The following is a 16,033-nucleotide window of genomic DNA, read 5'->3' on the forward strand; positions in this document are numbered from 1 at the left end:
TGATTCATAATTATCTGTGTATGCTCCACAAGTCTTCTCTTCTGTGTAGTCACAGAGATACATTATGTATGTAGTGTGAATGATAAAATTGTTAGCATCTGTTTACATACTGATAGCAGGTGAAAATAAAGCTATCAGTGCAAATGAGTTACTGTTATTAAAGCTGAATTTCCGTCTTCAGCTAGTAAGTTATGTTTGTGTTTCTCCAGTTCAGTTCAAAGAATGCTCTATTATGAATGAGCTTGGAGATTAGAAACTAAGAGCACTGGTACATCCTTTATCAAAGATGATGACGCTATTGAATCAAACTTCCTCTTCTAGCTATTTAAACATCTTCTGCCTAGTTTTGCAGTTCCTTGATCCAGAATCCTGCTCTGAAATGGTTTGCAAGAGTTTTGAAATGGCTGAAATATTTTTTTAGTAAATTTGCACACTGAGCGGTAGTTGTTCGGAAATAATTACAAAAACATTTGTGTTCCTGTTGACGTATATGTCTTTACCGTTAGTAGCAGATAAGTGTACCCATGGGAGACAGTGTTCTGCTCTATGAACAGCGTATGGCAATAGATTAGCCAGCCATCTCCTTAGGCTTTTCATTTCAGGGGATCATGCCAAGGGTTTACATGGTTTTCATGGATGAGTTTGAAGCACGGGTTTGGTTCTTTTTTGTCAAGTCAGACAGTGAGTTGGCTTCAGTGCAGACAGGGAGGCCACATCAAACCCAGCTCAGATAAATAAACTCAATTATTTGGTCCTTATACTTGCTTTAGCTGAATTGTTAGTGTCTTGTGAAATTTTGAAGATGATGAGAATATTCCATTTTATAGAAAACCAAGTTTAAATAATAACAGCCATTTGATTTGTTGAAATAATGAACTATTCTACAAGGTAACTTTAAAACTGGGTGTTTATAGTTCATAGTGAGGATTCTGACAAATGGTTTGTTCTTAGTTTTTCATGTTTCTCTTCAGCAGTTCTCATAATCTGATTTAATTTTGGCATGATTGGAGTAGGAAAAGCTGTATTTGGGTAAAGTACAGTGTTTGAAACTTATTTTTAAATTTGGGATTTTTTTAATGGACTGAAATTACAATATATATCTAGTTTAGACAGAAAGAAATTATTTGAGATGTTATATATTGAAGTTAAAATTCTGTATAAACAGCGTAACCAAAGCCTTGTTCATTTAGTTTTTGCAGAATTGCACAACGGTTGAGGCTGGAAGGGGCCTCTGCTGGTCATCTTGTCTGACCCCCAAGCTCAGTCTAGAGCAGGCTCACAGAACCACGTCCAGATGGCTTTTGAAATTTCCAAAATTCCACAGCCTCTCTGGACAATCTGTTCCAATGCTCAGACCTACAAGCTCAGCTTGGTGCTTACTCAACACTTGATTCAGACTTGGAAATATAAAAGGCCAAATATGAATTAGGTTGTGAATTTTCATTAAAGTACCTTTAGGTATAAATGCAGATGGCTTTGTGGAAACAGAGCCTTCTAATTGTTTTCTGATTTCTTGCCTGCTCTACTGCACACTTTATTTCCTTCAGTTGCTAATTTCTCGCTGCTGAGGATGTCAAGTGCCACCTATGAGTAAAGGTAATTTGCAAGCTGATCTGGTGATCCCCACATTGATATTAGTAAAATGCAACATTTATGATCAGTGGTGTCACAAATGTTTTTCAGTCCCACTGTTGTACGCTTTATCTACTACACTGTGAAGGCATATGAACAAAAATCAGCTGCTGTGTGATTATTTACATAATTCTTTCTGCCTAATTAGTTCTCCCCCAACTACGTAATTTTGGGCTCCAACAATTTTACTTTCAAGCTTTTTGAATAGGCAGATTTTCAGCACGTTTATTAATTTTCCCCCAGTGTCTGCAGTAACATGAAACATGATTGAGCTGACTGGTAGTTAACAGGAAGTAAAACTTGCTTCTATTTCTTCAAAATAGAAGAATATACAGTAAAGAAAATAGACTGGTTTTCTACTGTTAAAATTTATATCCTGTGCCGTGGATTGATGATGAAGTTGTGATTTTATCCAAACATCTACTGTTGGTACAGCAGTTGTTCCACATATTCCAGATCTATCTGTCCCATTGAAGAGTTGTAGTGTGTATGTGGGTCTCTGGAATAATAAGGTGACGTTCGGACATGCATCTGCATCCCCTCCTGCTTCAAGTACTGATGGGAATTCGGAGTTCAGCTCAGGGCAGGAGAGAAACATTCAAACATAGAATTTGTCCGAGAAATTTTAAGAAGCCAGTTTTAATTAAACTGTATTATCTGAGATGCAGAACATTCTGATGGAAATTGTCAATTATCAGAACAGTAAATGAGTACTTGGGAGTTTAGAATAGCTAACAGAATAATAAGTTGTTTTAAATTATGTATTTAGCATGAAAGAATGCACATTGACACGTGTTTTCAGCCTTGCTGTGTGTAGAATTATGAAGGCTCAGAGCTTTATCATTGCGCAATGATATAGTTGATGGACATTTTGCTCTTCTCAACGCAGATTAATCAATCTGAAAGTTATCAAACACTGCACGTTTTTAAAAATTGCATTATTTTAAGAAAAAAGTTATTCCTCAATGCAGATTAATCAATCTGCCACTTAAAGTTATCAAACACTGCACGTTTTTAAAAATTGCATTATTTTAAGAAAAAAGTTATTTACATTGGAAATAAATGGATTAGCAGTTTTCCCGTTGAAAAGTATATATTAGGACTTACTATGATTTTTATCTAAAACTAATGTGTCATATAAAATTTATTATCAGAAGCCAACAGAAATGCATCTGAAGAGATTGGTGTGGACAAATTTAAAGGAGATCATATGGAGGTTTATAATGAAGCCATGTTTCTGTTTTTTAAATGATGGTCTGCTGTCTTTGGTGAAGTTTCTGTCTGTACTGAGTATTAGGATCAGTGTGTATAATAGAAACCTTGATACATTCAGTAAAACTGAAGTTAACTGAAAACCAAGTAGATCAGATATTTAAATAAATAAAATTTAGGTGTATTTGCTTTCCAAAGCAAAATCTTCTTTTCCTAGAAAATCCCAGGCTGATTATTTTTTTACTTCCTCATTATAGTGCCAGTTTATATAATATGCTAAATCCATTGATTCTTTCCCTTTAGGTTGAGTATATTTATAAATGAGAACATCTTCCATCTCTAGTCCCAGTGGATCTTTGTTTTCTTTTGTCCTTGTGTTCTCGGTGTCTATTAGGAGTTAATCCATCTGTAGCATAATGCCAGCTGCCTCTTAAATGAATTTTTTTTGTGTCAGCACAAACTTTTGAGAATCAAGCATTACATGAAAAACTTTCCCGATGGAATGCTGCTTTCTCTTGTTTTCAGCTTCCTGTAATCAGTAGCTGGAAGGTTGTGTCAAAAGAACTTCTCTTCAGTCTCTGAAATGCTGTTGGAAAGCGTTAAAGAGTTTCTGGCAGGTATCTTCATTTTGTCTTGCAGTGCATTCTTTCGTCTTCTGGAGATATCAAAGACATCAACTCTGTGCTCTCTTTGTTTTACTATTTCAGACTTGTGGTCAACATCCTTGAAATTCCATCTTTATAGTTGCTATATGCCCTGGAGATGGGCCTCCTTAGCTGCTGGAACATCAGTGCATTTTTTGTAATTATAGTTAAATTACCAATGTTCTTTCTACTGTGGCATATTTATTGTCGACGAATGCCAAGCTGTCAGTGTTGGCTTTTGTTTTCTTTGTAAATGCTGACAGTAATAGGTCTTGCCTTTGGGCAAGTGAGTTTTTTGTGTGTTCAGGTACTTTATTAACTCTGTTATTTAAGTTATTGATATATCGATGGTAAGTTCATAGCAGATGTTATTGTAGAAGCAATGACTTTCCCTCCAGCAGATTTGGAGTTTTTAACCTTGACTTCTCAGATCTTTTTTGTCCTCTGTTTACATGGAAGAAGGCACAGAAGTACCATGGTAGTGCTCCTAATATGGACATAAAGAATTTAATTCTACTACTGATGGTAATTAGTGATTCTTTATCTCTGACATAATGTGGTAGCATAGTGTCATGGTAACATTTGTATCCATTGCTTGCTTAATTAAGTGAATTAATTTAGGCATTGCACTGAGATGCCAGCAAACTGTAGTCATCTGGTCATATTTCAAAGTGTAAAAAAATGGTTGACTTACAGAAAAGATATTTTCAGTGATTACAGCTGCCTTTATACAGCCCTGCTAATATTTACTTGTATTCTGATAATGACACCACAGTGAATATTCTCACTGCAGAAGTCCTTATCCATCTGGGTATCTAAACATATTTTTTTTTCCTTTCCTGGTGTGTTCATTTTCAAGCCAACTGCAGAACTGGATGGAAACTTAAGCTGGCAGCTGTAATGCAAACACAAAAATGAAACCTTTTTCTTTTTAAAAAAAAAAAAAAAAAGGAAAATGGAAAAAAAAAAAGTTAAGTAAAGGGGAAAAAAAGCGTGGAAGTTTGCCAGCCTATCTTTTAACACAAAGAAGTCAGGAAAGTGTAGAATTAGTAAATAACTGCAATTTGGCAGCAAAAGTTAATAAAGTAGTAAGAGTAATGGAAGTTAACGCTCTGCATTTACCTGTATCTTTGTAGTTTAAAAGACATGCAGTTTTCTTTTGTTACTTGTTTGCATTTTAATTTTCTTTAGAGTTCTTTGTGACATGATGCATAGAGAATTTTACTGGATTGCCTGGTAAAGCATACATTGGTAACTTTTTAGTACCAGTTACTGACCGGTGATTGATTGATTTATTAACTTCAGGGTGATGTGTTTAAACCCATGAAATACGATAGTGTTTTTGGAAGACACCTATAGATTTTAAACTGCAATAGGACTTGAAAAATATGAACTTTACACTTAGAAAATCTCAGGGTAATTTTGTGTAGTGGCCATCTGCAGTAGTACTAAAATAAAAAGGAAATTATAATTAAAGGGCATAAACTTTCCTTTAGCTAGTACCCACTAAAATAAGTATTTCAAAGCTTCAGCAAGGATTACAGGTAGAGTTGTCGAGATGGTGGTTAGGTATTGTTCTGTAATTGGTGCAGTGATGTATTTCCTAATCTTAATAAAGCAGTAACTCTCCATATATTTGGATTTACAAACTCATTTTTCTTGGTCTATGTGGAACTTCGGGAGAAAGAATGGAGTTTTGGGTGGTGAGTTGTTTTTTTTTAGTCTTTCTAATAATAGTCTTTGCAGTAAAGTCTTGGTTTAGACTTTCTTACGCTTAAGACAAACTAAAAGACAACCTTGTGAATAAGGTAATTTTTCTTAGTCGAACAAACATCTTTACGCTTGATAGTTCTGTGATTTTTGTATTGGTTCAGTAGAGTAAGAATTAAACTTTGTTTACAGTTTTTAAATGACCACTCATTAAAGCTCCAATCTGTATTAATGAAAACTGGTGGAATTAAGGATTTCTATTATGCGAAGTTTTGATAGCTTAGATTTTGCAACGATGTTTTTTCCTGAAGTAGTGTAGGCAAGTACGGCTTGGCTTCTCTGGGCTGGCTGCATTCACTGAGTCTTTGCAATGACTCAGGTAGATTTCGAGGTGCTGGTTCAAGTTCGGAATGTTTTATAAGTATGATGATTGTGTGAAGCATACAGAGTGTGACAAAGAGTGGCTTTGTTAATATGACGTGGTTTATGACTGGAAACTACTGTCTCTACAGCACTGGCTTGTTTTCTTTAAAATTAAGTATAGATAAAATACTGTATTCTCTCTTTGCTCATCATATTCATCCATCTTACTGACTTTTTTTGTCTACAAGACACCTGTTAATGGTGTTTCTTCTTTGTAGTTTGGTGCTTATACTGTAATTTCAACATTATTATTTATAAAGTATGTTTCTGCAGTGTTACTTTAAAATGTTCTAGTTTCAGTAGTAGTATTGTTTTTTTTCTTTTTAGTGCTTACTGTTATTATTTCTCATGTTGAATGTGCAACCTGAATGGAAAATTTGACTCTCAGAGCTTTGTCTCAAAGAATTAATTTCAAATCTGGAATGTTCGAAGTTTTTTCCTGTTTTTATTTCGGACTTTTCAGTCACTTTTACTATGTTAATTTATATTATATTCTATGAGGTTGTTTTTAAAGGAAACGCAGATACAATTTGTATGATTATGCACCTTGATATTTCTTTTTCTCTAGTATTTTTGGTGAGTTGTTCAACACAGTCAACTGCTGACTCTAATGCGATCATGTTTTTCTAGAATTTTTAGACTGCTCAATAATTCAGTAATGTGCCATTATTACCTATTTAATGTATTCTTGCCATTAAACTTTCATTTCCTTTTGTGCAGTTAAATGTCATTGAAGATTGAACTATACCAAGCTTGTCTTGTATTAAGATGAGTGATTCAACAGTCCAAGCTTGAAATTCTAACCAAGCAGGTTACACTTCATTTCAATAAACTGCAAACATAGGTATTACTACTGTGTTTGCACTGGTACAAACCTATGTAGGTAGATATTACTGTTTCAAAATTTTGATATTTGTATGTTAAGGTCCATCACATTATTGGTTTCTTCTTTTTGCCACTTTAAATGAACATTTTAATCTAACAAAAGAATACAGCTTTCCTTTTATGCTACTGAAGCTTTAATGAAGAGTAGAGGATTACTTGAAAAATAAGTTTCCTAGGAGGAAAATTTATTTTATATATAGTTTTCAACATAAATTTAGAAACTAAATTTTAAATAATTATTTGCATACTCTCCCATTAATTATACCAGGAAAATCCAAGTGAAATGTTAGGCCTCTTTCTGGTGGAAGATATTTTCAGCCTTGTTACTCTTGCACGTAGCGGGTGAAATGATACCCTCCCTACTCAGCAGTATCCGGACACTCGGAAATATGAATAGACTATCCCCTGAACTTGTTTCTTTATTCTGCAATTTGTTGACTATTATCTGAATAATCATTTTTTGATTTAGTCTAATCTCAAAAAGAAATGGTTTATATAATTTCTCTGTATGTCTCTTTCCCCTAATTATTTTCCAGGTTGTTTATTATTTTGCAGAGAGATGGAGATCTCTAAGATATCGGGTAATTAGCAATGTGATATTAGGCTAAGTCTCAGATTAGAGATTCAAGTATGGAGAAAGGTTGAGGCACGAGCTCTGCTGTATTAAGGATCAGAATCCGCATGGAAGAGTGTCATTACAAGGAAAAGCCACAGGGAGCCAGGCTGCATGGTTTTTGTAGTTCAGGGAATAACTTGTGTCTTTTATTCTTGGGTTTTGATATGTACAGCACAAACACTTTCATCAGCTACAATTCAGTATCAGCAGAACTGGTTTAATCATGTACTAGCTAGTTTTTTTACAGTGATTTGTGACTTTGTAGACATAAACAAGCACAACAGAAGAAAACAGCAGTCTGACCTTACTTGCTTCAAGGCAAACTAGTGTTTCCCTTAGTAGCTTGCTCCCTTCCTATATTTGCAAATGAATTGTTCTAAAAATAGTTTTTTCTTATAGGGGAAAAAAAAAATGCTGCATTCTTCTATTTAAAACTTGCAATGATGATTGCTGGGATGGAAATCACTCATTTCATTTCTAGACTTCCATACTTCCTAAAGAAAAAAAAAAAGACATGGTGTTTTTCTTACTAATAATTTTTCACAGCTGTTTGTCAGTTAACTGGGGCAGGTGGGTGGATATTCCATTTTTATAAGTTCTGTGTAATTACACTGTTAAGAGGAGACAGTGCCCCAAATACATTTACCTAGTACAGGAAGCTTGAGGCACGAGTTGAGCTCTGTTGTTAGGCATTAAAGAATCTGCAAAAAGACACATCTAGCAAAAGGCCAAGAGCATCAGATGTCATACTATATACTTGGGAGTTCTGCAGAATGCAGCTTTTACAGATAAAATCTATGTATGTGATACAGGATACATGACATCACTTGAACAGAGTGGGGAATTACAGAGTCTCATAGAAAACTAATTTTCAGTATGTCTTTTCATAGAATGTATTTGACAAAATCATAGAAGAAATATGTCCAAGATATGTTGAAATTTTATGAAATCAGTAGTATAGTGTATTAATGGCAAATCTTTGTCATTGGAAAGTGATCATTTAATGGAATTTGGACATGGAGATATGTAAGCATTGCTACATAAAATTGTGATATTTGAATGCAGGACTGCACTAGCAAATATTCCAGATTTAACCTTTGTACTGAGTTTTCTTTACTCTTTGTTTTTACTGTTAGATTGTTTTACATTTGAATCATTTGCCTTAACAAAACCTTACAGCTTTGCTGAGAGTGCCCGAGAGCAATATGAAAAATTGTCCAACATGCACAACAACATGACTAAATTGTATGAAAATTTGGGAGAATACTTTACCTTTGATCCCAAAGCAATAAGCATAGAAGAATTCTTTGGCGATCTGAGCAACTTCAGAACTCTGTTTTTGGTGAGTAATGTCTACAAAACGTTATCCATATTCTTGTTTCTTCTTTCTCCCAATTTGATTTCTTTCCTCTTTTTTTCTGTTTCTCATGTTATGGTTAACTTTATGTTTTGTTCTACGGCAGGAAATTGGATTAATGTTTCCAGAATAATTTAGGTTTTGGTCACTGATAACTTTCATCTTCCAGTTTGTAACTTGCCAACTCAACTTTCAGTATGGTTGAGATATATGGATAATCAGAAAATATTTTTCCTCTTTTAAAAAAACTTGCTTGATGGTTGATGTATAACTAACAGGCGTGATACTGAAAAATGCGTTAATATCAAGACCTGAATGGTCATGTCTGCATTCCTGTTGTGTTGGAATCTGGCTGATGCCTTAATGATGCTGCTGCAATGCTAAGGCTGAGACTTTTGATGAGCTGACAGAACTCCTGAAGTTCATGTAGATGCTTATATTTCTACTTCCAGTCATCCAATGTGGTTCTTGTCAGGGTATGGCTTTTTTAAGAAGGAACTTAAGAATTTAATTTTAAGCCGCTGAGTTTTTTTAATGGGTTTAATGTCATCCTTCCTAGTGGCTGTCTGGGAGCCATAATTAGCTGCACCATAGGAAGAGTACAGGGGAAACAGATGCCTAGAATGTCACATTGTGTCTCTCGAGAATATTCATGTCACTTGGAAATACCACCATTTGCCATACAGCTGTGGCTCACTGATCTGTCTGTTGCCAGTAGCTGCCTTAATTTATCATGCAATAATAAGGGCTTTCAGTTTCAGTGACGGGGGGACTGCTTTAAAACATAATTTTCATACCATGTTCACTTTATTACAAAACTTTTACTCCAATATATTTAACTATTCATTTTAAATTTGCTGAAATAATACACCAATTCTTTAGTAAGTACGCCAACACATCTGGGTGATGACTTGTCAAGAACAGAAATCGTTGTCGTGGGACATTTCAGCGCTTTTACTTCTTCATAAATCCAAGGCTTACATTTTCATATGTGGATATCTGAGTCTAGAAATCTGCTCTATTGTCACTGCTTAAAACAGACTTCAGACTAGTACTGTCCAAATATTGTGATGAAAGTCTCTCCTCAAATATTTATTTCAGCTGCCATGAAGGTGACAGGAGGTGAAGGGCAGATGTTTTCTAGAAGGTGTATTGGAATGAAAATAATTCCAATTGCTTACTCTTATTTTCCTTCCTTTTGCATAAAAATCTGGCTGATGGCCCATTGCTCTTCAATGGTTATCATAGAATTTTCAGGGAGAAGATTTTTAAGAGAATCATGTATTTCTTTGGAATGACTGAGTAATACTAAGGGAGGGGAAAAAAGTAGTATTTCAGGTTTTCAGTGGGTAAATGTGAGAAATTAAATATGAAGTGCAATAACACTTCGAATACAAAGCTGGAATGTTTTTGTGGCCTTTCCAAATGAACCAAGAGCGGAAAAGAATCTACCATGTGTACATCACAGCTCCAGAACAGATGAAATTGTCATTGTTTCAGGTTTAGAATGAGTTTCTGGAAGTAATTTTGTAAGAATGAAGTGTTGAATTCAGGGGTGAGGATGTTACTGAATCTTATGTAAAAGATCTCCATTTCACAGCAAAAAGCTGTACTTAAGGCTTTAAAAAATTATAGTGATAATAATTTGACTATTGACTTTTCTCAGTGTCGTGAACTCATACATTACTAATGATGCGTGTATTCGTATTAGGATTTTAGTAACACTTGTTCTTTTCCATGTTTTTGTATGGGTATAACTGATTGGGTGTTCCTAATTATTTTGATAAAAAGGTGAAATACAATCTAGCTGACTACATTTTATCCCTGCTTATTGAATGCTAGTTAAGGAGAGGGGAGTTCTGTGAGACTTATCTGTATATATTCATACAGAGGGCAAATCTCTTGACCTTCAAGGTACAATTAATGTTATTCTGCAGAAATAATTGGTTTTTCCTTCATTTAGACATTAATATAGTGGCTATATGATGTATGATTATAATAGTTAAGGCTCTGCATACGTCCATTATTTTGGCAAAGTGGCCCCCTTAAAGAACAAAGGGGCAACTGAAGAAAAATCTTGGGTTAAAAGCACAGGTTATGAAGGAATTGCCACAAGAACTGTGGTGCCAAAATTTCAAATGTATAGACGTGCAATGCTTCTAAGTTCCACTGTCTGCAGAGAGGTGATTCTTATTTGGCCTGAATTGTCCTAACTTCTGTTGCCTCCTCCCTGCCGCCTGCCCCCACCCAGAAAAAAAATATATGTATTTTACCTCATTTAAATGAGGTTCTGTTTTAGGAACATTTAGTTTGCATTCACAGTCTAGGTTTTTCAGATGGTTTGTTTAGTCACAGAAGAATTTTAATTTGAATTGAGAATAACTTTTTCTTCAGTATGAACTCGCTTAATTTGTACTTATAAGAAAGCTCCAAATATTCAATTCTCACTGTTTCAGGAAGCTGTCAAAGGTTAGAACAATTCTGACTTTATTTTTAAGCACTGAAATAGTTATAGCAGTCGGAGCAATCAAGGTATTGAGACTGCTGGTGCCAACTACTGTTAATTATTATATTCTGGTTAATGCATCTTACATCTGCAAATACTTCTCTATGGATATGGAACAGGGTGTAAATTGTCTAAACTACCCTCATTATTTATACTGAGAAATATTATCTGGATTTTATTTGCCAGAACCTACATGACTTTGCTCTTGTGAGCGCACAAATAGCTGTGTTGCTCTGAGTGCCAGACAGTCCTGAGAGCAGCCTTGATTTTGTTGTCATTGTTATTGCCGTTATTTAGCAGGAGAAGAGGCTGTCGTGAAAGCGTTTGGCACAGGTAAAACACCCTCTGAAGCTGAATCCTTTTCTTCTGCTAGATTTGATCTTGAGCAAGTAGGGTTTATATTTTCAGCAGACTGTACCTACTCTGCTTTTTTCAAATGTAATTCGTCTGTTGTATTTCATTTGTATACCAAATACATTTTAATGGACTTTCATTTTTTTTAAGATTTTGCTGTAAGGAGTAGCTATGGACAAATCAAGAGAAAGGCCGCCTCCTGGTAGGCACTATGTAGTTGTGAATTAGCAGTCACTTGTTACTGAGGGTCATAATAACCTCACACGTACATTCTTATCATCCTTGGCTTGAGATTGTCACATTCTGATAGCAACTCACCTAAACCCTTCGTCTTGCAATGTAAATACACTCAGCAAATTAATGCATTGCAAGAAATTAATATCTTTTTACCTGATTGACGTAAAGTGCCTCCTGTGTTAAGGGGGCATCATTATAGATACAAACTTCTGTTACTTCTAGCAAAAGTCACAATCCACCAGGTATTTCAGAGATTGGGGGGCTTCCTCTTTTTGGAATTTCTACAAACCTATGCATGGTCTGTTCTTCTTAGAATATCCATATGATATTTACGTTTTACCTAAAAACTGCTATAAGATGCTTTTCTAGAGTAGAAAAGTCTTTCAAAGACTGAGTCTCTGTAAATTAATCTAGTTTATCAAGACAGAACTCTCCAGTTCTGTGTTCTGGTTTGGAATATTAAACTTGCTTTCCAAATAGAAGACATACCACAAATAGTCTGAGTTTGCAGAAAAGCAGGGCTAATTTCTTGCATTGCCTTATAATTATAGAAAGTGGACACAATATTTTGCTACATGTTTGTCTAGATGGTTAATTATACCCATTTGATGCTTTGGTCTTTAAATTTTTTATCTGTCCTTTTATCTTAAAAAAAGGTTATTTAATAAAGGAAATGAACTTGGACCACATATATGATGCATACTAATTTAAATAGTAATGCTTCTATATAAAAATAGTGAAATCTGAGGCTTACATAGCTTAAGGAGACACTTTCTTTTCCTTAGCATCATTTGGGCTTCAGTCAATTCACTTGTTCAGATATATACAGTAGTAGTAGTTGTAATTGCAATTAGGTCTTTTGAGAATTTCTTGGCTTATTTTATCCACTAGAGCAGAACCTTGTAGACTTCAGTGGCATAAAGATTCTTGTTTAAGGATTTATTCTTTTTCCAGACACTTGAGGAAGGCCTAGGGCAAGCATTAAAAGTTCACAGTACAGTAATTTTTTTTATATATATAAGGAAAAAATTACTAAAAAGAATTGAGATTTTCTGCAACATTTTGATGCCTGCATGAAGTTTCCCGAAAGGAAAGAGACAGGGAAACTTGTAATACTGATAAGAATTCAGGAGCAATCAGAAAAGACTGACGATATACAGCATCTCCAAATATTGCCTAGAGCATGCATATTTATTAAATTTGTCCAGTTCAAACTGTTGTAATGCCTGCACGCTTTCTCTAAGCAGTCCCATTAACTTTTTTTAGTGTTTTGATAAATGAGTGAAGTATAACAATACAATATTGATGACTTGTTTTTTTCCTCTTTTTCATTCTCCTATGTTATGGCTAATACCTATCTGTTGTGATAAAGTTTGTTTCATCTGCTGCTACTTTAACTTAGAAGTTCAGAAGCTCTTCAGATTGCTGCTTCTGTTTTTGTTGCTGACACTTCTGGTGTTAGCAATTTATTACAAGACAAACCACAAAATCATCAGATAATTTAGGTTGGAGGGAGATGCCAAGCAGGTCAAGTTTGACATCCTGCTCGAAGCAGGGCTAGTGTAGAAGTTTTTTCAAGCTGCATGGGACCTTGTCCAACTGAGTTTTCAGAATCTCCATGAATGAAGATGCCACATAGTATTTGCCTTTTCAAGGCATTAGAGATGTCCCTTGAGTTCCACAACTTTTGATGGAGTAGAGAGCTTGCAGTGACATCAGTCAGTTGCCCAAACTGCCTGTGAGACAGTGATGGCAAAGATTGAAATGAAGGTGGCCCAGAGTACCTCAGGCTCTTTTTTGATATTAGGTTCCATGCTCCGTTCAGCAGCAGACCTACATTTTCTTTTATCATAGAATTGTTTTGATTGGAAGAGACCATTAAGATCCTCAAGTCCAAATGTTAACCCAGCACTGCCAAGTTACCACTAAACCACATCCCTCAGCACCACATCTTTTAAATACCTCCAGGGGTGGTAACTCAACCATTTCCCTGGGCAGCCAGTACAAATGCTCAACAACCCTTTCAAGTGAAGAAATATTCCTCTGTCTGTCACAGTAGCTATAAAAGTCCTTCTCATTGCTTTGACTTTCTTAATTACTTCCCTCCCTGGGCAGTATTCCTGCTGGATAGTATAGCTGTCCTTCCACTTTGCTGTGTTCCTGTTCTGCTACCTCTGTACAACAGCTATTACTTGTATTGCCCCTCGCTTAACCTCTGATTCTGTGTAGGATTCCGCTATATAAAAGTGAGAATACAGACCAAGTAGTTTGATTGTAATGACATTTTTTCCTTTTTCATTAGCAACTAAAGATAAGAATATCTTCTGTTATAGAATGATGCAATTCAGCTAGTGTATTTGAAAAAGATGGGATATATAGGAACGTTTTTAAAGATGAATGTAAAAGAATTCAATTAGAAAAATATTCTGAATGGCATGTCCCCAGAAAACTCTGTGTGTGTGTTTGTATGTGTATGTATACATATATTTAAAAGCATGCTTGGACCTTGATATGCATTTGTCTTATTATGCTCATATCAAACTATTTTAATATTAAGAAAACAGCTGGTTATTTGAAAACTCATGGTAAAGACTTTTGATGATCATTAGAGGAAGTGCCATGAAGGGAAAATAATGCCCATTTTTGATTACTGGAAATACAAAAAGATGCATCATCTTTCCTAATTGCTTGACTTTAGCTAGTTGAACAGAAACAGTATTTAATAAATGCATCTCCACATGGTCTAAGCATTCAGGAGTTCTTAGGCTAAGTGACAGGATATATAGGAGAAAAAAAAATTCTTGAACAGTCAGTGTTGTTTTTTTCATCTTTCACTCCTCTGATCAAAGTGTATTAGCAATACAGTGATAGTCCTTTGGGTCCAGTAGTTTCTCTTCAAGTTATTTTCCAACAAAATTTGCCATGTAAATAAGTTGTTATTCTGTTATCCCTAAACAACAAGTGGAAAGGCAATTATAAGTAGGCAGTGTAGGCTGATACAGCAGCTGACCTTTATCAGTTTCTTTGTGAGCTGTATTGATTGCTGTTGGAACACTTTTTATATATTTTTCCCAGCAATAGACAATTATCCCAGAAATTGACTTACCTGTGGACATTTTGTTGTTTGTTGGTTTTTGTCTTTTGTCCCGACACAAAGTTTTTATTCAAGTTCCAAATTCATCTTTTGAACTCTAGTTTTTATCCACATCTGTCTATCTTTGTGTGAGAGAGAATAAGCTTTTTTGGAGCTGTTCTGTGATGTTAGGAGGAGGAAAAATCTGCTGCGTAGGTAGGAACTCACAGTCTAAGTGACACCATTGAAACTGCCTGTCATATGGTTGCGAATGGCCAAATAAACTTTGATTAATAAGGTAACCAAATGCTCCTTGAGAGCCATTTCAGTTATTGAGCTGCAATACAGTGAATCAGCCTAGAGATGCAGATAGAAGAAACAGGGTCGGTTTATTTATTTATTTATTATTCTATATCTGCTTCCATTTTATCCCCAGCCTTCTCTATCCATTTTTGCAGGAAACATAGTTAGAGCCAAAGGTATAGTGAGACAGCGAAATAAAGTTTGCATCACGTTACCCCTCTACCTCTTCAGAGTTAGAAATCATGTCCCTGACGGTCTCTGAGACACACTGCTTCCTGCTCAGTCTTCCCCTCCCCACGAAGATAAGGTAGAATATTTAAACCTTTGAAGTGAGCTTTTAACTAGATTTTTCTTGGTACTTGTGTCACCTCTATCTGTGTTTACATCTTTGATTTGGTGCTTATGTATGCCTTCATAACCTCATTGTATTCAAGGCATATCACAAGAAATAAGTAAAGCACTTCAGCATGACTTTCCTTCCTGAATGGGACGTGATTCAAAATCAAGGCAGGGGCTTGTGTGTGGATAAATGAGTATTTATTCCTCTCTTGGAGCTGACAGTTACAGAGAAATTGAATCAATTGAGAAGTAGTAACAAGGGGGTTTTGCTCGGGGGTTTTTTGGGGGGGTTTTTGGGGTTTTTTTTGTTGTTTGTTTGGGGTTTTTTTTGTTTGCTATTTCTTCTTTGCAGTTAAAATAGTAGATCCACTGGAAAATAATATGCTATTTATACTTAGGACTGCTTTTTTATTTTATTGATTGAGTCCTTTCTTCCATTGAAAGTAAACACAAATATATATTGTTCCTGAGAACAATTGTAACCTAATACATTTTGGTTTGATATGGTTTCAGGCTCTTATCAAATAATGATTAATCAGTTGCCTGAAGCAAAATGCCAGTTTGTTCTTTTCTGGTTTGGTTCTTTAACCTGCTGTCTCACAGAGTTCATATCAAATTATCTGAAATATTTTCACTCTGTTACATTCTGAGTGTTTGTTTCTGTTGGTGCTCCAGAATTTAAAAATATCCAATAAATCTGTTATGCCTATCTTTGCAAATGGAGGCGTTTCAGATTTTGTTT

At 35.2% G+C, this 16,033-nt stretch overlaps 1 protein-coding gene across 3 annotated transcripts in view; it reads left to right on the top strand.

Moving 5' to 3' along the window:
* Window positions 1-16,033, top strand: part of DIAPH2 (diaphanous related formin 2) — a 235,680-nt gene that overhangs the window by 129,665 nt on the left and 89,982 nt on the right. For all 3 annotated transcript variants that reach the window (XM_014955198.1, XM_014955200.1, XM_014955199.1), the window contains one exon: window positions 8,300-8,464. In XM_014955198.1, coding sequence (XP_014810684.1) covers window positions 8,300-8,464 — 165 coding nt within the window. The remainder of the gene's footprint in view (window positions 1-8,299; window positions 8,465-16,033) is intronic.

The sequence above is a fragment of the Calidris pugnax genome, unplaced genomic scaffold (genome assembly GCF_001431845.1).
Source record: "Calidris pugnax isolate Ruff unplaced genomic scaffold, ASM143184v1 scaffold38, whole genome shotgun sequence".
Lineage (NCBI taxonomy): Eukaryota > Metazoa > Chordata > Aves > Charadriiformes > Scolopacidae > Calidris > Calidris pugnax.